General features: G+C 34.8%; 1 protein-coding gene across 1 annotated transcript in view; it reads left to right on the top strand.

The window, feature by feature from the left end:
* Window positions 1-18,618, top strand: part of LOC150108353 (vezatin-like) — a 181,970-nt gene extending 163,352 nt beyond the window's left edge. The window contains exons 12-13 of the mRNA XM_090415753.1: window positions 4,779-4,862; window positions 16,640-18,618. Coding sequence (XP_090271879.1) covers window positions 4,779-4,862; window positions 16,640-17,323 — 768 coding nt within the window. The 3' untranslated portion in view covers window positions 17,324-18,618. The remainder of the gene's footprint in view (window positions 1-4,778; window positions 4,863-16,639) is intronic.
* The last annotated feature ends 2,533 nt before the right edge of the window (window positions 18,619-21,151 follow it).

Genomic DNA, 21,151 nt, shown 5'->3' with positions numbered 1-21,151 from the left:
TTGTTTTTGCCAAGGAACCAGGGCAAACAGCGAAAAGTCAGCTACTGGAACAAATCTGAAAACAAACCCCAACTCAACATCACCAGAGTTAAAGATCGGTACTATCAACGTAAGAAGCCTGATTGGCAAAGAAATGGAGCTAGCTGAGGAATTAGATAAGTACCAGATCGAAATAATAGGGGTGACTGAAACAAAAAAGACCAAAACTGGTGAGATCTTTCTGAGCAATAAATACAAAATGTTATATTCAGGCAATGACAATCAAGGAAAAGAAGGAGTAGCCATAGTATTCAACACAAAATACGCTAATCTTCTTGAATGGCTGTCAGTCTCAAGTAGAGTAATGTGGGCAAATATGAGTATGGGGAACTGGACAATGAGACTTATTTGTACCTATGGTCCCACAGAAGGTTCTACTAAGGTAGAAGTGGAGGAATTTTTTGGGGCTTTAGAAAAAGCAACTGACACAATGAAAAAGGAAAAGTTGGTCTTTGTTGGGGATCTAAATAGCAGAGTAGGAAATGATTGTGAGACATACAAAAATATTTTTTGGGAAATTTGGAGAAAAGAGCAAAGCTAATAATAATGGCAAATTTCTGTTGGATTTCTGCTCAGGACATGGACTGGTTATTACTAACACCATGTTCCAACATAAAAATGTGCACAAATTCACATGGAGAGAAGAGGCTAGGAATAAGAAAAGTCTCATTGACTATGTTATTGTTGATAGTGATATTTTCTCCCTGGTGCAGGACACCAGAGTGTACAGAGGATTTGAAATTGGAAGTGATCACTATTTAATCTTGAGCAGGATAAAATTGAATAACATGTAAGAAAGTTTTAAAGCGAATAAAAGTCGAGCAGCTCTCAGATGTGAGCTGTAGACTAAAATACACAAAGATTATTGAAGAAAAAATGAAAGAGTTTGAGAACAGGAATCAAACCTTGGAGATTCAGTGGCAAACTCTGAAGAAAACATTGATTGATTCTGCCAGAGAGGCATGTGGTGAGGTTGTCTGCAAGGATAAAAAAAATCAGAACTCCCTGGTGGACACAGGAAGTTAAAGAGGCAGTGAAGGAAAAGAAGAAAGCATATCAAAAGTTCCTGTCAAATAAGTCAGCTTGTGCTCTTAGAGAATATAGAGACAAATGCAAGAATGCTAAACACTGCATAAAACTAGCTAAACAAAAGTCATGGGAGGACTTTGGCAAGAATATAGAAAATAAATATCAAGAAGTGGCAAAATATTCTGGAGGTTGTTGAAGAAGCTTAGGAATGGAGGAAAGAGTGCTGTAAAAGGAGTTAGAGATGATAAAGGTGACATGAAAACTGGAGAAAAAGATATCCTTGAAGTATGGAGTAATTACTTTGAAAAACTGCTAAATGAAACAAGCAGTGATGATAGCACAGTGGTAAAAAACACTGACCAGGCATGCAGGCAGGAATACATATCCATACTTGAAGTAGAAAAAGCCATCAAAGGCTTGAAATGTGGAAAGGCAGCAGGCATAGATGATATTAGACCAGAAATGCTGAAGTATGGTGGTATAAGAGTCTTACAGTGGCTGCACTGCATAGTTCAGAAAGCCTGGACAGAGGGACGAATTCCTGCTGATTGGAGTAGAGCTCTCATAGTACCCATATATAAAAAGGGAAATAAAACTGAATGTGAGAATTACAGAGGTATTTCCCTACTGAGTGTTCCTGGCAAAATCTATGCAAGTATACTTGAGAAACGGTTGAGAAGAATTGTGGAAGAAAAGCTTGGTGAAGAACAAGCTGGATTCAGGCCAAATAGAGGCTGTCAGGATCAGATCTTCACTTTACGACAAATAGTCGAGAAAGCATGGGAATATAACAAAGAACTGTATTTAAGTTTTGTCGATTTGGAAAAGGCATATGATAAGGTGCCAAGAGAGAAGCTATTCAATACGCTGCAGTTATATGGTGTCAATGGGGCATTATATCAAGCAATACTTAGTCTTTATTTGAGTTGTAAATCAGCAGTGAGAATTGAAGGAAGTACAGGAAGATGGTTTAATGTTAAATCTGGTGTGAGACAAGATGGTTTAATGTTAAATCTGTCTCACACCAGATTTAATGTTAAATCTGGTGTGAGACAAGGATGTTCATTATCCTCTCTGTTATTCATTATCTATATGGATCACATTATGAAGGAAAGTAGTATTAAACATGATATCAAAATTGGAGATGTTCATGTTAGCTCTTTGCTTTATGCGGATGATGTTATACTTCTAAATAAATCTGCTACAAGTCTGCAAGATTCTGTGACTAAATTGAATAGCTGTTGTAATAGTTATGGTATGAAGGTCAGCAATAAAAAGACAAAGACAATGAAAATAGGCAGAATCATTGAAAATGTCAACTGTGTTGTGAATGGAGAACCTGTGGAACAAGTACAACATTTCAGCTACTTAGGCACGATTTTTAGTGAAGATGGTAAATTAAATATAGAAATAGACAACAGAATCAGCAAAGCTGGTATGGTGGGAAGTCAATTGAATAAATTCATATGGAATAAGAGAGAAATTAGTCGGAACACTAAATTAGCTGTATACAAGACAGTGTTCAAACCAGTTTTAACTTATTAATATGAGAGCTGGGTCAGAAGTAAAACACTTGACCAAAGACTAGAGACCGCAGATATGAGAGTCCTGAGAAAGATTATAGGCATGAACAGATGGCATCAATGGCAATATCATATTAAAAACGAGGATATTAGGAAAGAACTTGACATTGTCAACATCCAGGAATGCGTTAGCAGAGCTAATCTCAGGCTGTATGGTCACTTAAACAGAATGGGCGAAGAAATATTAGCAAAACAAGTGTTCTCTGCCAGGTTGGCAGCAAAACGACCCAGAGGAAGACCAAGATATAGGTGGATTGATATGGTACAAAGTGCCTTAGGCGATAGAAATATAAGATCTGATAATGTCAGAGTCTTGACAAGTAACAGACTGATTTGGAGGAAAATTGTAGATAGGAAGTTAGTAATGATATAATTTTTTCATGTAGTACTATCATATCCTGTACACCCCTTGTGGGTACATGGCAGGAATTTGATGATGATGATGATGATAAATTAAAGAACATTAGCATAGGACAATGTTTCACAAAGTGTGTTAAACCTGCCCCCTTGAAAGATCATTAGAGGGTACAAGAATTTTTTAATAACCTTTTTTTTTCTTCTTACTTTTGTATTTCTGTCATTGTATTATCGTGGATAAGTGCAGGTCTTTTCCATAATTAATTTTTCAATAACTAAAAAAATCTAAAGAGAGTTTTAAACAAAATGTGTCTCTTGCCTCCATTAAGGTCTCATTTGGTTCACTGCAATCACATTCCAGCAGTCTGGCTTGAGCTGTTCTCATTAAAGTTTAAATTCAATAAGTTCGAACCAAGTATTTGAACTCTCCACTAAATTTCATTTGTCTCATTAAGCTTTATTTTTATATAAATGAAAATATAAATTTCATAATTTTTGTTTCTAATATATATATATGGCATTCATATAATTAAAATTCAGTTAATAATTAAAAAATTGCTTCAGATGCTTGTAATTTATTATAACTCAAATGTTAAAAAATAAATACTTTTATTCAGTTGTAGGATATTACAGACTGAGCCATGTTTTATAATAAAATATAAAAAGAAACTTTTAAAACATTGCTAAAATTTACTAGAGAGATTATAAGAATATCAAGGTTTCCTTAGTATGCACTACTTAAAAAACATGATCTCTGTGTAGGCCAGCAAAACTTAATTTAAGCACTAATAAAAGGTGAACATAACCTCCCTGTCTTTATTAGTCAGTATACTCTTTAACAATATCTTTCAACTCTGAACTTCAATATTTCAACTCTGTTCACCATTACCCCCAAGTCCTTAGCCTCATAAATTTTCTGTGATCCATTACTATTAATGTTGTATACAGTATGTAATCTTTTCAACCTGAAGTGTGCATAACCTTACGTTTATCAACATTAAATTGACAACCATTATCCTGTGACTACAGTGCCAATTTATTTAAATCATCGTACAGGATATCTACATTATTTTTATCAACTATTGCCCACTCCAGTTTTGTATCATCATTAAACCACTGGATATCCCCCCCCCTTAAATTATTCCCTATATCATTAATATACAAATTAGGGAGTAGAGGTCCTAGTATAGAGCCCTGAGACACTCCACTGGTTACCCTCATTCATCTAGAGTCCATTCCACCATAAATCATTGGTCTCTTTTATATACATTTTTCTGCAATAAGATGGTATCCTATGTTTTTTTTTTTTTTTTTTAAGGGCAGTGTATATAACCTAATGAGATTTTTGGCATAATTCATTGCTTAATATCCTAGTGCTAAATAAAATGCAATTTATTAATTTTACTTTAACACTAAAATATTACCATCCAATCTGCAATTTTGTATTTGTTGATACTAATAAGATAATAAAATCCAATATGTCCAATTCAGTTTTTCATTATCACTGATTATGCTGATCTTCATCGTGGGAAGACACTACTCTTCTCCACTACACACACACACACACACACATCTCACCATGTCTCCCACTACCCAATTCTCCAACTTCTGATTTCCCTGTATTCCTGTATTCAAATGTAATGTTTTTAAGCTTTTCTCTCTCTCTCTTCATCTTCATCTCTCTCTCTCTCATCTTCATATAGGTTTGGAAATAAATTGTTTATCTGAAATTTGGAATATGCATAGTTATGCTCTTTACTTTTATTTTAGGTTTTTGAAGCAGTAATTGAAGGTGAAGATGAAGAGGATACTAAAGATACAAATGCAAATATTTCACCCTGGTTAGAAGATAAGGTAAACAGCATTTGATTCCTGGTTTTCTCTTTTACAGTTTCATTCAAAAAATTATTCATTGTTTAAAATAATTAAGTAATGCTTTTTTTTTTTCAGGATCTAAAATAAAACGTATTAGTTTGTGTGTGTGTGTGAGTGAGGAATTCCTCAGAGTGCAATCTGACATTTATTGGTCAGATTGCTCTGAGTTAATAAATTTCTGATGTTCTGATGAAACAGCCCTGCCAATTTTAAATTGGCAGGGCTGTTTCATCAGAACATACATTAATAAAATAGCCTTGCCAACCTAGAAGTATTTTTATATAATAATTATGTCCACAAAAAGTTAAAATCTTATTACAGATGTTGGCAGTCATGTTTACAATATTAGCCAGTTTTATAGAAAAAATATAGTAATTAAGTAGAAAACAATACTTTTTTTTCATAAACCATATGAACGGATATGATATTTTTCGTGAAGATAGACAGGGAAGAAAGAGAGGAGGAGTACTGTCAATGGTAGCAGATGAGTTGTGCCCATCTAAGGTGGAATTGCAAGGTGCGAATAGTGGTCACGGTTTTGAGGCGGTATGGTGTTAGGTAGAAGTAAACAGGATGAAATATTTAGTTGGGTGTTGCTATAGTAATATGGAGGGTAATGAGAAGGAAATGTATAGGCAAATTGGCCTAGTTTGCAAGAAATGAGTTATCATTATGGGCGACTTTAATTATGGTAATATAGACTGGAAGCAAGAGACTGCATCTGGGGGTAAAGAAAATGAATTCTTGGAGTTTTTGAAAGATAATTACCTTAGGCAGCACGTAACAGAGAGTACACGAGGATCAAGAGTATTGGATTTGATCATCTCATCAGATGATGTTATTATAAATGAGGTGTCAAATCTTCCACCAGTTGGTGAGAGTGACCACGAGGTGATCATGTGCAGGGTGACCAGTCATTCGAGGATGTCTGTTAGAAAGGGATATATGTGGATTTATAAGAGTGGTAATTACAAAAAGCTCAGGAAACAGCTTGCGATAATAAATTGGAAAGAGGAACTGGATGGAAAGGATATCAATGCTGCTTGGGCCATACTCAAGAACTATTTGGTGGAGGCAATATCAGAGTGTATTCCAAGGGTCAAGAGGGTAAATAAAGTGGGTAAAATGGATGAATCAAGAGATAAGGTATGCAATCTGGAAGAAGAAGGTATTATGGAAGAAACACAAAATGAGTATTTATAACAACCAGTTGCATGAGAAGTACAAAGAGCAGGCGAGGAAGGTGACTAGCTTGATAAGGGTAGCAAAAATGCAGTATGAGTAGCAGTTAGCTAAAGCGGCCAAAAAAAATCCTAAGGAGTTTTTTCGATATGTCGCCAGTAGAAGAAAGAATGATTATGGTAGGATGGGATTGATTGGTGAAAATGGAGGAACGATAACCGCTGCGGAGGATACAGTTGAGATATTTAGTGAGCAATTTCTAAAGGTATTTCATTCTTGTGAATGTGGCATCATGCAGAACTTGAAAGCAGTGGGAAAGGAGGAGGAGGAACTGTTAGTAAGTGAACAGGACATATATGAGGAATTGAATAGACTTGATGTAAATAAGGCTGTGGGACTTGATGCTATTTCACCACGTGTCTTGAGGGAATGTGCTAAAGAGTTAACAACAGCTTTTGTATATCTTTTCAACATGAGTCTCTCATTGGGTCAAGTTCCAAAAGAGTGGAAAGAGGGTAAAATTGTTCCAATTCATAAGGGAGGTGATAAGAGTAAGGCTTTGAATTATAGACCAGTCTGTGTGTCTGGAGTTGTGGTCAAGGTATTAGAGAAGTTAGTTAGGAATAAAGTTCAGAATTGGGTTGACAACAGAAAAATACTCTTTGGCGGCCAGCATGGATTTACTAAAGGAAGATCCTGCTTTAGCAACCTGCTTACTTTTTATAATAAAGTGACAAATGCGTTGGATAAAGGTATTGCATATACAGTGGTATATTTAGATTTTGCAAAGCCGTTTGATAAATTGCCACATGACAAGCTGGTAATTAAATTGGAACGGATGGGGCTGAACAAGATTGGTTCACTGGATTGGAAATTGGTTGTCTGATAGGTATCAGCGAGTTGTCTATGGAGGAGCGATATCCCAGAAGAGGAAAGTTACTAGTGGTGTACCTCAAGGGTCTGTTTTGGGTCCATTGCTGTTTAATTTGTATGTAAATGATATCTGGAGAGGTCTGAATGGTAATGTGCAGTTGTTTGCAGATGATGCAAAGTTGGGCAGAGCTATCAGGAGTAGTGGGGATGCTGTAGCTTTGCAAGAGGACTTGAATACACTGTCTGAATGGGTAAATAAGTGGGGATGTCAATTCAATGTTTCAAAGTGTAAGGTTTTGAAATTTGAGAAGCAGAGATGGGATGTAAAGTACACAATCGGTGCGAATATCTTGGAAGAGGTAGAGGAAATGAGAGATCTGGGAGTGAATGTAGACAAGGACCTAAAATTTCAGGGACATGTTACTAAAATAGTGAAGACAACACAGCGGATAATGGGAATGATGCAGAGGACATTGACTTATAGAAGTAAGGAGATTATGGTTCCTTTGTATAAGGCTTTGATCAGGCCACATATGGATTACTGTGCACAGATCTGGTCACCTGGTTTTCAAAAAGATGAAATTGCGTTGAGTAGATTCAGAGGCAATTGACTAAGGTGGTTTCTGATCTCTGGAATGTAGAGTATGAAGTCAGATTGACAAAATACAATTTGCAGAAATTGGTGGAAAATAGGAGGGGGGGGGGGATATGATTGAGACATATAAGCTGTTAAGTGGTTATTACCAGATTAATGTCAGGGAGGTTTTACACAGAATGGTTGAGGATAGCAGGAGAACAAGAGATCATTCTTGGAAACTGTATAAGGAGGGTGTGAGCAAGGGAGTGAGGAGCAGGTTTTTTGCATGGAGAGTGGTGAGTGATTGGAATGCTTTGCCCGAGAGTGTGGTGTGTGTGCAGAGACAGTGAATATATTTAAGGCACAGTATGATAAACTGTGTGTATAACAGTGGACCTCCCACAATGAGGCTTTGACTCCATGGAGGTTTTTATAATAATAATAATAATAATAATATAAATGGTTTATTTATATACACTTGGCTTTATCTATTGCACCTACAGAAAGGTTTTTATTAATTGTACTTTAGCACTAGGATATTACCATTCAATCTGCAATTTTGTCTTTGCTGTTTCCTGCCATGAAACCAATAATTATATATGCCTTGTTGCATATCGCAAATGACAAGGCCATATAAAAGTTTTAAGAGTTTACTTTATAGATGGTGGAAAGACTGCTGATCTGTATGTTCTGTATGGATTATCTGTATCAAGAACAGGAACCAATGTTGAGGTGCCCAGCATTTGACAACAGTTAATAACATGAAACTTTAATACCCATGTTAAAAAAAAAAAAAAAAAAAAAAAAAAACGTTTAATTTTCTTGACCAAAAAGCTCTGGAATGACTTTTAATGGGATAATATTGATCAAGTGCATATAATAAACAACTATGTTATACCAACTAGTTTCACCAACTAAGGCTGTTGGCATCTTCAAGGTACATAACTGATGTAAGGCACTATAAAATAAAAACTGTTATAAACTATAATCAACCGATTCCAATTATACTAAACAAAGAACAGAGCACGTACAATACATACATAGAGCGTGCATGATCTCACTTGTTGTTATTTAGGAACGTACTATAGTTGCCACTGTAATTCAGTTCTGGTGAGTTGAGAGATCTGATAAGGGTCTTCCAGATCATGGGTAAGATTAGTCCTTGGTTCCTGTTAAGGTTTTGTATGCAGTAGGCAACTGTTGTGGCCTCTTTAAAAATTAGGGAGCGGAAGTCATCCTCTCTGTAAGGAATTGTGCTTCTATCCCACTCTATGGTATGGTTCGTTCTTGAGAAATGAAAAGCTAACCCCGATTTTTCTTCTCTGTTATTATTGACATCACCTATGTGTTCTTTTTGCCTAATTTCAAGGCTCCTTGAAGTTTGGCCGATGTAATTCAAGCCGCACGAGCAGGGTATGTTATAAACTCCAGCATATTTGGAGAAAGGATGGCTAGCTTTTGGAGATCTTAAGAATTGTCTAATCGTCTCTGTGGGTTTAAAGGCCACTCTTATTTTATGTGGCCTAAGGAGTCTTGCAATCTTATTGGAAACTGTCCCTAAGTATGGAATGACGATGGTAGAAATATAACGTATATCATCTCGTTATCTTTGTCGGGGTTCAGAGAAAAGTATCTTGTGGACAAGTCTTCGAGGAAATCCATTCGTGGTAAGGTTGGTAGATATCAGGGATAGTTCTTCCTGGAGGTCTTGTTGATCTGTTGTAAGGAGAGAGGCGCAGTTCTTCAGCATGTGTACAGTACTAAGTTTCTGAGAAATGTGGTGGCAGGAAGTGAAATGTAAATAACGTCCTGTATTGGTAGGTTTGCGGTAAACTGAGAGGTTGATACCACCATTCGGAAGCTTCTTAATTAAAGTGTCCAGAAATGATAATTGGTTATCTTTTTCAAGTTCTAGAGTGAATTTGATTGTGTGGTGTAGAGAGTTGATTTTGTTAAGAAAATCGAACAGGTCCTTTTTTGTGTGGTTCCGAACAATAAAGATATCGTCCACGTATCTCCACCATACTGTGGGTTTAGGGTCTGTTTGAGATAAGATTTTACTTTCAAAATCCTCCATAAAGAGATCAGCATAAGATGGAGAGAGGGGTGGGTACCCATTGCAAGGCCAGTCAATTGCTGATATATGGTTTTATTCCTTAAGAAAAAGTTTGATGTTAAACAATGACTGAACAGAGAAGTAATGTCTTGTGGGAGCAAATTTCCTAAAATGTTGATGACTTCCTCCACAGGGATGGTAGTGAATAGAGATGTAACATCCAGGCTGGCGAGTAGATCCGTATTGGAGATGGAGATGTTGTTCAGTTTTTCAACGAAATGTTGCAAATTTCATATATAAGTATCCGAATTATGGATGTGTGGTTTGAGGAGGCCTGCCAGGTGTTTAGATAACAGATAAGTTGGCGAATTGATTCCATCTACAATCGGGCATAGGTATTCCATTTTTGTGTACCTTAGGAGCACCATATGGTCTAAGTGTTAGTGGATGCATGGATTTCGATCTTCGTTTTAAGTCTATAGACCAGTTCACAATGTGACGTATTAAATCGTTGGTGTCATTGTGATTCGTCCATGAGATACTTTTCTCTGAACCCCGACAAAGATAACAAGATGATACACATTATATTTCTACCATCGTCATTCCATACTTAGGGACAGTTTCCAATAAGATTGCAAGACTCCTTAGGCCACATAAAATAAGAGTGGCCTTTAAACCTACAGGACGATTAGACAATTCTTAAGATCTACAAAAGCTAGCCATCCTTTCTCCAAATATGCTGGGGTTTATAACATACCATGCTCCTGCGGCTTGAATTACATCGGCCAAACTTCAAGGAGCCTTGAAATTAGGCAAAAAAAAGAACACATAGGTGACATCAATAATAACAGAGAAGAAAAATCAGGGTTAGCTTTTCATTTCTCAAGAATGAACCATACCATAGAGTGGGATAGAAGAACAATTCCTTACATAGAGGATGGCTTCCACTCCCTAATTTTTAAAGAGGCCACAACAGTTGCCCGCTGCATACAAAACCTTAACAGGAATCAAGGACTAATCTTACCCGTGATCTGGAACACCCTTATTAGATCTCTCAACTCGCCAGAACTGAATTACAGTGCCAACTATAGTACATTCCTAAATAACAACAAGTGAGATCATGCAAGCTCTATGCATGTATTGTATGCACTCTGTTCTTTGTTTAATATAATTGGAATCGGTTGATTATAGTTTGTAACAGCTTTTTACTTTTTAGTGCCTTACATCAGTTATGTACCCTGAAGATGCTAACAGCCTTAGTTGGTATAATATAGTTGTTTATTATATGCACTTGATCAATATAATCCCATTAAAAGTCATTCCAGACTTTTATACACATTTTTTACAAATAAGTGGATTAGTAAGATGCTTAATTGTCTGATTATTTCTAAAGTAACGAAAAGTCACTTTTCATTGAATTCAACTATAATTTAACTGTAACTAGGTTACAGTTAAATTCTTGCTGGCAGCTCAATATTATTATTAACAATGTACGAAGAACAAAGGACATCGCCATCTTTACAGTCACACTACAGTTGCTCAAGCGAAGAAAGTGAGTCATGAAGTGCATCAAATACCTGAAGGATTTATTATCTGACAGAAATCACATAACCTGTAGGAAATGCCATAGGAATCTTCACTTTACATATACCGGACTTTCAGAAACAACCTGGCAACATAAATCCAATGCAAAATGCTAGGAATGGAAGTGCCTATTACTGTAGGAAGAACAAAGAAACACTGCCACACAGTGCAGCCGATTATACTTATGACAGAATCAGATGATGAACTGAACAGACAAAAAAATACAGGTGAGTCCTATAATTTAAATATACTATTTTCAAATATATTCTTTAAATATATGAATAGAAAACAGTTTAGAAACTATAAAAACTAGCTTAGTAGATCCAAGAACTCTTTGATAAACAGAACGAACAAATAACAAAAAAAAACTAGCGAATATGAAGATTTTGTTAACCATAATAGTTGAGCAGTGGAAGAAGTCTTGCAAACGGTAAAAGTCATCAAAATTAGTGTTAATGTACTAACTGACGGGCAACATAATTTGATGAAACATCCGAACTCCATCAAGAACTTAATTCCTTAAAACTACAGTACGAACTTTTAAATCAGCAATAATATAAAGAAGATCTTGTCATAAGCAGTCTTCCTGAAATTGCACCTACAGAAAACCTCAAAGACATAGTTTTAAAATTAGGCCATACAATTGACATCACCCCCTCACAGCACGATGCCATTCAGACCATAAATCAGATTCCCAGGAAGAACAAAACACAAGGTTTGCCACCACCTACACCAGTCATGGTTCATCTTACAAGCAAGTTCACAAGAGACAATCTCATAAATGCCAGCAGACTGATAAAATCAGTTGTCAAGGATCTGAACGCATTTCAAGACAATATACGAATCTTCCTATCTGAACATTTAACACCATTCAACCAGAATCTGTTGTACCAAGCAAGAAAAGCAAAAACAGAAAAAAATTACCAATTTTTGTGGACCAGAGATGCTAAGATATTCTTGAGGAAGTCACAAACTTCAAAGTCAATATTTTTCTCTTCCAAATGGAAGAGAAAAAGTTAGAGAAAAAGAAAAAGTGTTTGATGTCAGGGGGAAAGATGCTATAGGAAGATCATGATGTAGCTGTATTGATATAGTAAGAGGTGCCTTAGAAGTCCAGTGTCAGAATTCTGATATATCACACAAATTTGGAGGAAAATTGTTGACAATAGAAAGTCAGTAATGTAAGCTTTTCATGCAGTACTATCATAGTGTTCTGTACACCATTCAGGGTACATATCAGTAATTTGATCATGATGAAATATTATTACTGCTACTAATCATGAGGCCAGTGATATTAGTGATAAGTAGCTGTTAAATCAAGAACAGTGTCATATTTTTTACCTGTTTATGAAAATATACTTACCTGCTTACTATCCTTTTCATTCCTCACGGTACATGAGACCAAGATCCATTTCTTCCAGATACCTCTGTGTTGTGCCACTAATTCTGCTTCTCTCCAGCTCTTCACTCTCTTTTTTCCTTCAAGAATCCATCTCAAAGCTGCTCTTGGAATCTCTCTGTTGCCCATATGTGTGTCCAATCCATTTCAATCTGCATCTTTTTTTTTTTTTTTTTAATTGCATTGGTGACATTTTTGCTCAGTCATTTTATATAAGTCAGTTTCTTACATGCTGGGACCAAAATATTTTATGCAAATAATAATATTTTTTGGTTTACCGATCAGGTGTTGATCAATTTTATTAACTGAACCAACTAGTTTCGCCACACTTATCTGTTGGTTCAGTTAATAAAATTGATCAACACTTGATCGGTAAACCAAAAAATATTATTATTTACTAATTTATGATCAAGAAAATAACTTTCATGATTTTATGCAAATATTTTGTTTGAAAATTATTTAATTTAACTTCCTGTTTTATTGTGACTAGTGTATGTTCTGAACAGAAATTCAGCAGGTACTTACTATTATTATTAGCTTTGCTCTTTCGTCAAAATTTTCTAAAACATTTCTATATGGCTAATATTCATTTCCCATTCTGCTTTAGATCTCCAGCAATGACCTACTTTTCCTTGTTTTTATGTCAGCTGCCTTCTCTGATGACTCAAAAAAATTCCTCCAGTTCTTCTTAGTAGAACCTTCTCTCTCCACTTCCTTATTTTGTTGTTTGCCCATATTGCTCTATGTGAAATTCCTGCTATCTTACTAATCAAGAAGATTATCTCCATGTTTATTGTTGAAATTTTCTTCTTCGATCTGTCCAACCCTTAAGATGGGTAGAGTCTCCTGATTAGAGGTCATACAAATTGATGCAGCCGGCACATCACTCCTCTTCTACATCACCTAAGGGCAAGTGTTTATGACTGCAGATCTGTATGTTCACAAGGCCAGTTTGCCTGCTCTGAGGGATGAAAAATCAGAGGTTCCAAGAGGGGGGGGAAAAAACCTCTTCTGCTGGATTGAGACTTACTAAACTCACCATTTATTTGAAAAGACCAGATAAAGGCTTTGAATCACAGGCAGGATTCGAACCCTGGTGTTTCCAACTAAAGGGCTCATCGATATCAACTGAGCTATGGAGGCGCTTATTGTTGAATACCATGGCTAAATTATATTTCTTGTATAATCTTTTATCCAAATATAAGCAAAAAAAAAAGGTTTATTCATGAAATATCGTCATAACTAGGCTACTTCTTTCCCTGATCTGAAGTGTCTGAATGTAACATATTTTAGTTATCATTGAGAAGAGTTGTGAAGATACTTCACACATAAACTTGCTTTGCTTGCCCCTGGATAAAGGATGAAACAAGAATATAATTTTTGCCAAATGTACATCTATAATATACATCTGTTTTTCTCTTCTTTGTTTCAGTAGAACATTACTAAAACATAACTTATTTGTACTAAAATAAGTTATGTATGCTTTAGTATTATTACAATAAATTAAAGAATCCAAGAAATTATATTCTTATTTTCATCCTTTATCAAAGTATAAGCAAACAAAATTTGCACATGAAGTAATTTCATGATTAGGCCACTTGTATATGGAGGCTAATGACTTCACATCAATTGCCTTAGTATTACATAATGCAATGCACCTATTCTTCCAGATGCATTATGGGAAGGGCCACTACCCAGACCAGTTTTGACCTTTATTGAGGTCTCATCAGTAGGAGCCAGATACCAAAGTTGAAGTAATGCAGAAATCATATTTCCATATACAAGTAGTCAAAAGGTATCACACCTTATTACTAAAATACTCTGGATTAGAGATAGATGTTGTAAATTTTTTTTCACTTGTTTATGCTACAAATTAAAGATGCCAAGAAATTATATTCTTGGTTTCATCCTTTATCCAAGTGTATGTGCATTGTATTATGGAATATCAAGGCGATTGATGTGAAGTCATTAGCCTCTATATACAAGTAGTCTAATCGTGAAATTACTTCACATGCAAACTTTGTTTGATTACACTTGGATAAAGGATGAAACCAAGAATATGATTTCTTGGCATCTTTAATTTATAGTTAAACCAAGTTGAAAAAAACTTTGAATATTATTATTGTTTTTGTCTGTTATATTTTATTTCTCTATTATATATTCAAATAATACATGAAATTTTATCAGCAATTAAAAAAAAGAAAATTGCAAAAATCATTTGTTAAATAAGATTAAATATTTCATATGTGTGTGTAAAAAGAGAGAAAAATCGTGATAACTTGGGTTATTGGAAGCCAGGTATATTATGTAAAAGGTCATGCTGAGTCTGATTATCATATACAAATTCTATCAGTGGTACATGTAAATGAACCACAGCATAAAAGCGGACATTTTGGAGTGGCTTTCCATTTTATGTTTGGAGTATGAACAACACATATCATGATAGCAGAATTCTTGGATTTGGCTGCAAGACATTGTTTAATCAATGAATCCAGGTAGCAAGCCATTATAAGACTAAATTTATTAATTTATTAAGCGGAGGTAGCCAGATGGTTGCATGTGAATAATTCCATGGTTCACAAACTATGGAACCAATTCCAACAGTCACAAACAGTGTCCTGAAGATAAAGCAAAGGAAGGCCATAGGTTACTACTGCAGTGAGTGATATCTTCAGTTATCTGCTCATTGAAACAGGAGCTATCCCCCAATCAGCAACCTGACTTTATGTTGGCTATAAGAACATTAGTATCTGCTTCCGCTGCATGCAAAAGGCTTCATGAAGGTGGTGTGTATGCTAGGTGACTAGTAGTCTTGAAATGGGCCAGACTCCACATCAACTGGACCCAAGACTAATGAGGGCCAGTATTGTTTATGGACGAGTCCTGATCTACTCTACAAAGCAATACCACATATGCTCTGTTCTAGAGAGAACCAGACACGTTATCATCCCTCTAATATCTGCAAAAGGAACATTTATGGCAGAGAAAGTGTGATGGTTTGCAGAGACGTTGATGCATCCACCCATCATCGTTGGGTGGATGCATCAACCTGTGTGTGCTTTCTAGCAGAACCATGCTGCAACTTATTAAGGTCTTGGACCCTTATGTTCTTCCGTATGCAAGTGCAATAGGGGGGAGGCATTTATTTACAAGACAATAATGATTGTCCTCATTCAGCAAAGCTTATGGGCTAATATATTGAAGATGAGACTAATATATTCAAGTGTGGACTGGACAGCCAGATCTAACCTTAATCCTAATGTATATCTGGGATCCTCTAGGTCAGGGGTCACCAAACTTCTTTGACCGTCGACTCCTTCAAGAGTTTCTTGACTTTTTATTGACCACCCCCCTCTATTTTACTATTACATAATTATAACAGGATAAACAGAAAAGACGCTTGTTGGTGAATACGTCATTTTGGCCTACTTGATTAGCCTCCGTAACTATTTTCATGACCTTGCTCCATCTTACAGGTCCTATTCATGTCGCTGTTCCCACAATTCACTCTTAATTGCGTTGTCATTCAGGATGGAGATAATTCAAGTTAACCAAATTAAATATTACCCGTACAATGATGTCTTATATTTTTCTATCGACCCCTAACAATGTTATATCGACCACTTTGGTGACCACTGCTCTAGGTGGACATGACTGCTCTTAACTCCTCTCCCCTTAAACCTTGAGGGACTTGAGAGAGGTTTGTAGGAGTAATGGTTATTATTACCAGCAGAGCTCCTGAACACCATTATAAACAGTATGAAACAATTGTGAGTACTGTATTGCTGCAAGGGGGTGATCACATTCCTTATCAAGGCTTTGACAATCTTTTTTGACCGTCGTTTTCATGTAACGATTTGTTAATGAATTAAACTATTTGTTTTTAAATTTTTGTGGGTGTTTCTTTCACATCTCATATCATACTGCTTTTCACTGAATTACATAAAAATTCATCTTACTGTTTTTGAGTTATTGTGATTTTTCTCTTTGCTCCTTAATTTTTAGAAACTAGTGTATAAGAGGAAATGCAAAAAATATATTTCCACTATAAGATTTTATATTACAATATTTTTTTTTTATTTTAGATGCAGTTACAACATGAAAAAGAAGCTTCTGCCCACCTTTTCCGTGAGCTTAAGTCTGTTCTTGTAGTAAAAACAGAAGAATATAAGAATAAACAGATATTACCAACAACTAAAGATAAGGACCACTTTCTTTTGAACAAGGAAAGTGTTGATGAAAATAAAGTTGCTTCACATTTATCTTCTCCGTATCATTCTCCACTGAAAGTGAAGAAAGAAGAATTAGAAGCATCTTCAAAGAATAATGGTACACTTTCACATGATAATGAACTGTATAAAGATGCAAATGCTATTCCATATGTAGATCCCAATTACCAAAAATTGTCTTCAAGTCGTATTTGGTATCCATTAAAAGATGGTAAACTTCCTGAGGAAGTAGTTTCTGAATGTGGTAATGAACAAAAAGATCTTGATAGATTAAATTATAATAAAAATATTGAGCTAGGACTAGCAGCTATTTTCTCTTCAAGCTCAAAATTAGATGAATATGAAGACAATCTAAATTCTGAAAACAGTTCCCAAGAAGCTGGAGGGCATTTTGCTTTTGCCTCTTCTGTTGCGGCCTTGGCTGCTGAGAGATCAAAACTCTTACTTTTAAGTGAGCAGACCTTCACTGCTGAAGCAGAAGAACAGTTTGGAGATGATGAAAGTGAGCATAGTGATAATAGTACTAGTGGGAAAAGCTGAATTACCATCACTGCTTTCATCTGTTGTGACAAATCAAATTCTTGTGATAATTCATTAAATAACAGGTAAGTTTTATAGAATAGAAGTAAAAATGCTCAGTGTGTGCAAAAAAAAAGAAAGTTCATTATCACATATGCATCAGGAATCATTCCAGCAACAATATTTATATTTAATAACTGAATGCTACATTCTTTAGTTGTAACCAGTCATATATGAATATTTAAAAAGAGGAAAGGAGTTTATATATATATCTACTGTTTTTCAGTCTTCTGATCATCTTCAAATGTGAAGTATAACCTAGGTCAGCTTTTCATATATGCTTAAATAACTTGTTTACTGAAGGATGGTGTACAATAATTAATGTACTTATAAATACTATAAGACTCGTGATACAGTTTTTTGTATTAAAAAAAAAAAAGAAAGAAAAGAAAAGAGGATTCATTTAAATTGAATTTAGATATTATTTAGAAATACAAAATACAGCTTTTGTATTTTTAGAATTCTGTTAAATTGTTAAATGAAGAGCTGAGATGCCATACTGTGGCTTTAGAGTGGATGATATAAAATCCTGATTTAATGTTTTACATTTGTGATATGTTATGGTTGAGCCTTTAAAAAAAGGTTATATACAGATTGCACTACCTTTCAAGTAGTACAATCTATAAACCAGCAATAATGCTACCTCTCCATCAAGTAAGTTGCACTGCTTGACTAAGAAATTGATTTTTTTTAAAAAAAATTCCTTTCTGAATATTATAGCGGTATTTGGTAACATTTAGCCTTTCACCACTCTGTCTCAATAGTCATTAAGTACAATCATTAAAACAACTTGTGGCAAAGACAGAGGGATGTTATGTGTTCTCATTAATATTATCAGTTATCTTCTTTTTTTTTTTTTTTCATGGTGAAAATGTTAGCTTGCCTTTCTTGGATAGCACACATAGATGTTTACTTCTTAATATTAACATAACAATTTAACAACGAAATTTAATAGCATGCAAATCTGAAGAGGGTTTTGATTCCATTTAGGAAAGGAAGCACAGTGTCTGTTATAAAAACAAGTTCACTGTCAAATAAAAACATTGCCATATTATTATTTTCTTTTTTATTTCCTGATAAGTTTAAAACCATATTTTTTTTTTTTTTTTTTTTTGTAAGATAGTTCTTATTACTTTATAATCACTGTGGACTTTACTGTGTGTATATGTTTTCTTCATAATCATTGTCATCTTCTTGTTTCTGTTTTCAACAGATTCAAAAATTTCCTACTTCAAATAAAGAAATATAGATTTTCTTGTTCCTTGTGTGTAATTGTGTTTTATGTCTATATTAAAACTATATATCTAATTTCTTTATGTGTTTCATATTATTAAATTCATTTGACATAAATGAAAGTCAGCCTATGAAAATTATATGCTATTCTTTTCTGATATTCTTTTCTTAATGTGACTACTATCTGCAAAATGTTGTAAATCTATAGTACATTAGTACCATGGATGAACTAAGGTGATTTTATATTTCATATTTCTCGATATTTTGTATATAATTTGGAAACTCTACTCCACTCTAGAGACCAAACATACAACTTTTCAAGCCTCTGATAAGCTAGGTGTGGCCTTACACAGGGCAGAATTCATCTCACACCTAGAGGCCTTCACAAACATCAGTGGCCATGGCAGGATTCAAGCCCACAGCTTTTTGGTGAAAAGTGGATATGCTATCCACTGGACTGATCTCTGCTGAATGATGAGTATGGATTGTAGTGACTCTGAGATATATAAAAAAAGTCAGCTGTTAGCAACTTATTCTGATTATTCATATATATCAGGAGTTTTAAAACATTTTTCACTGTCAGGATTCTACTTCAGATACTTTTTTCCCCTCCAGTATCCCATCTATCCCTCTAGTATGCACATAACTCCATAACACAACATACAGACACTCTGTATGTTGTGTCCATATATATGAGCAGCAAAAGAGTGCCAAATTTCATGGAACTGTTGTGAATCTCTTGCAGAACACAGTTTGTGAAACCCCTTGATTTTACATGAAAGGGAAATTCACTTATTGCAAGAATAAGACTGAAAAAGAAATAATGATACTAAATCATAATAAATGTAATTTAAAAAAAAAAATCCCAAAATAATCAAGGAGTTATATTTAAAAATATAAAAATTTTGTGTGCTGTCAACATTACATAATCCAGAAGCCTTAATCATAAAATTACTAAAATCAGAAAAAATGAGCAAGCTTAGAGAAAATGTACAATGCACATTTGAAGGTTCACTCATGATATTAAAAATATGCTAGTTATTAAACAAAATTCAAGAAAATTAGTGTGAAGTGCATTCACCAGGCACAATATCATAAGTGAGTGATTAAAATTACCAATTCTCTGCATGAATTGGTAAAACGTAGTAACTTCGGTGCATGTGTCATCACTCATGCACTATTGATAGTTACATCATTGATGCAGTAAAGAATGTGTTTTGGTTCTTTGTATAATGTGGGAGTCATTATTGTCTGATTTTAACAAATTAAAATTAGTTAACAGTTTTTTCTTGCAGTCTTAAATGTTAAGATCTTAATTAAAAGCAGTCATCCATTATCAGGTTGTTTCATATAGATGAAGAGATACAGATAGGCTTGACATGCCTGAACAGAGTAAACTTAAAAATGTAATAAATGCATGAGAAAATAAAACACTTTCTCTTTTTTTACATAGAAAAAAAAATTTCCTGGAAAGAATATATATATCCAGGAAGTTGGAAGGACATTAGAAACCAATTACGTATTCTCCTTGCCTTTTCTCCAGTGGAAAGACAGCTGGACTCAGTGATGCTTGATGTAAAATGCTGGCAATATAAAAATCTTGTGTGCTGTCAACATTACATAATCCAGAAGACTTAATCACAAAATTACTGGAATGAGCTTTCACAATACCATTTTATAAGGGGGGATAAAACATAATATCCCCCCTTATGTAAAATTAACTCACACTGTTAATTCCTCAGTTGACAGTGAGTGTTAACTGAGGAATTTCACTATGAGTGTTTCAGAAATGATTTATGAAAATTGAAACGATCTAAGAAAATTGTTGAAGAGCAAATTAATGAGTAATAAATTGAATGTAGGCCAAATAGGGGTTGTCAACACCAGGTTTTTATATAACAACTAGTTGAGAAATCATGAGAATATAATGATCTGTACTAAGCATTGTTAATTTCAAAAAAGCATATGGTAATGTACCAAGGAAAAAGCTATTCAAAACATATATATATATATATTCAAAGTTTTTTTCACTTGGTCAGACTATATATAATAAATTTAGTTTAATCCTTTATCCAAGTGTGTGCAAACAAAGTTTGCGCCTGAAAGTATCTTCAGGACTGGGGTAAAGTGGTACAACACCGGGCAACTCCTTGCAAAGGTGGAGCAAGATACCAACACTCCTATCTCAGTATCTCCCATAATGCAAAACACATCTCCTTGCGGATATGTATAATGTTATGCATTAAGAGGAGAGCCACTACCCAGACTAGTTTCGACCTTTATTGAGGTCTCTTCAGTGGGAGCCAGGCCCAAGTGGAGATACCAGGCAGAAGTATTAGCAAGGTCATCTCCTCCTATAGGAGCTGTCAAACGATGTGCCACCTTTTTATTAAATTACTTTGGATTTAGAGAAAGATGTTGAAAGTTTATTTTTCACTTGGTCAGACTATAATAAATTTAGTTTAATCCTTTATCCAAGTGTAAGCAAACAAAGTTTGTGCCTGAAGTATCTTCAGAACTGAGGCAACTCATGGTAAAGGTGGACTAGGCTCTAAT

This window comes from Typopeltis vanoorti, chromosome 3 (assembly GCF_054136105.1).
Source record: "Typopeltis vanoorti isolate ZY-2024b chromosome 3, IOZ_Tvanoo_1.0, whole genome shotgun sequence".
Classification (NCBI taxonomy): Eukaryota; Metazoa; Arthropoda; class Arachnida; order Uropygi; family Thelyphonidae; genus Typopeltis; species Typopeltis vanoorti.
The sequence above is the reverse complement of the archived record's forward strand: the minus strand, read 5'-3'. Positions and strand labels throughout refer to the sequence as shown.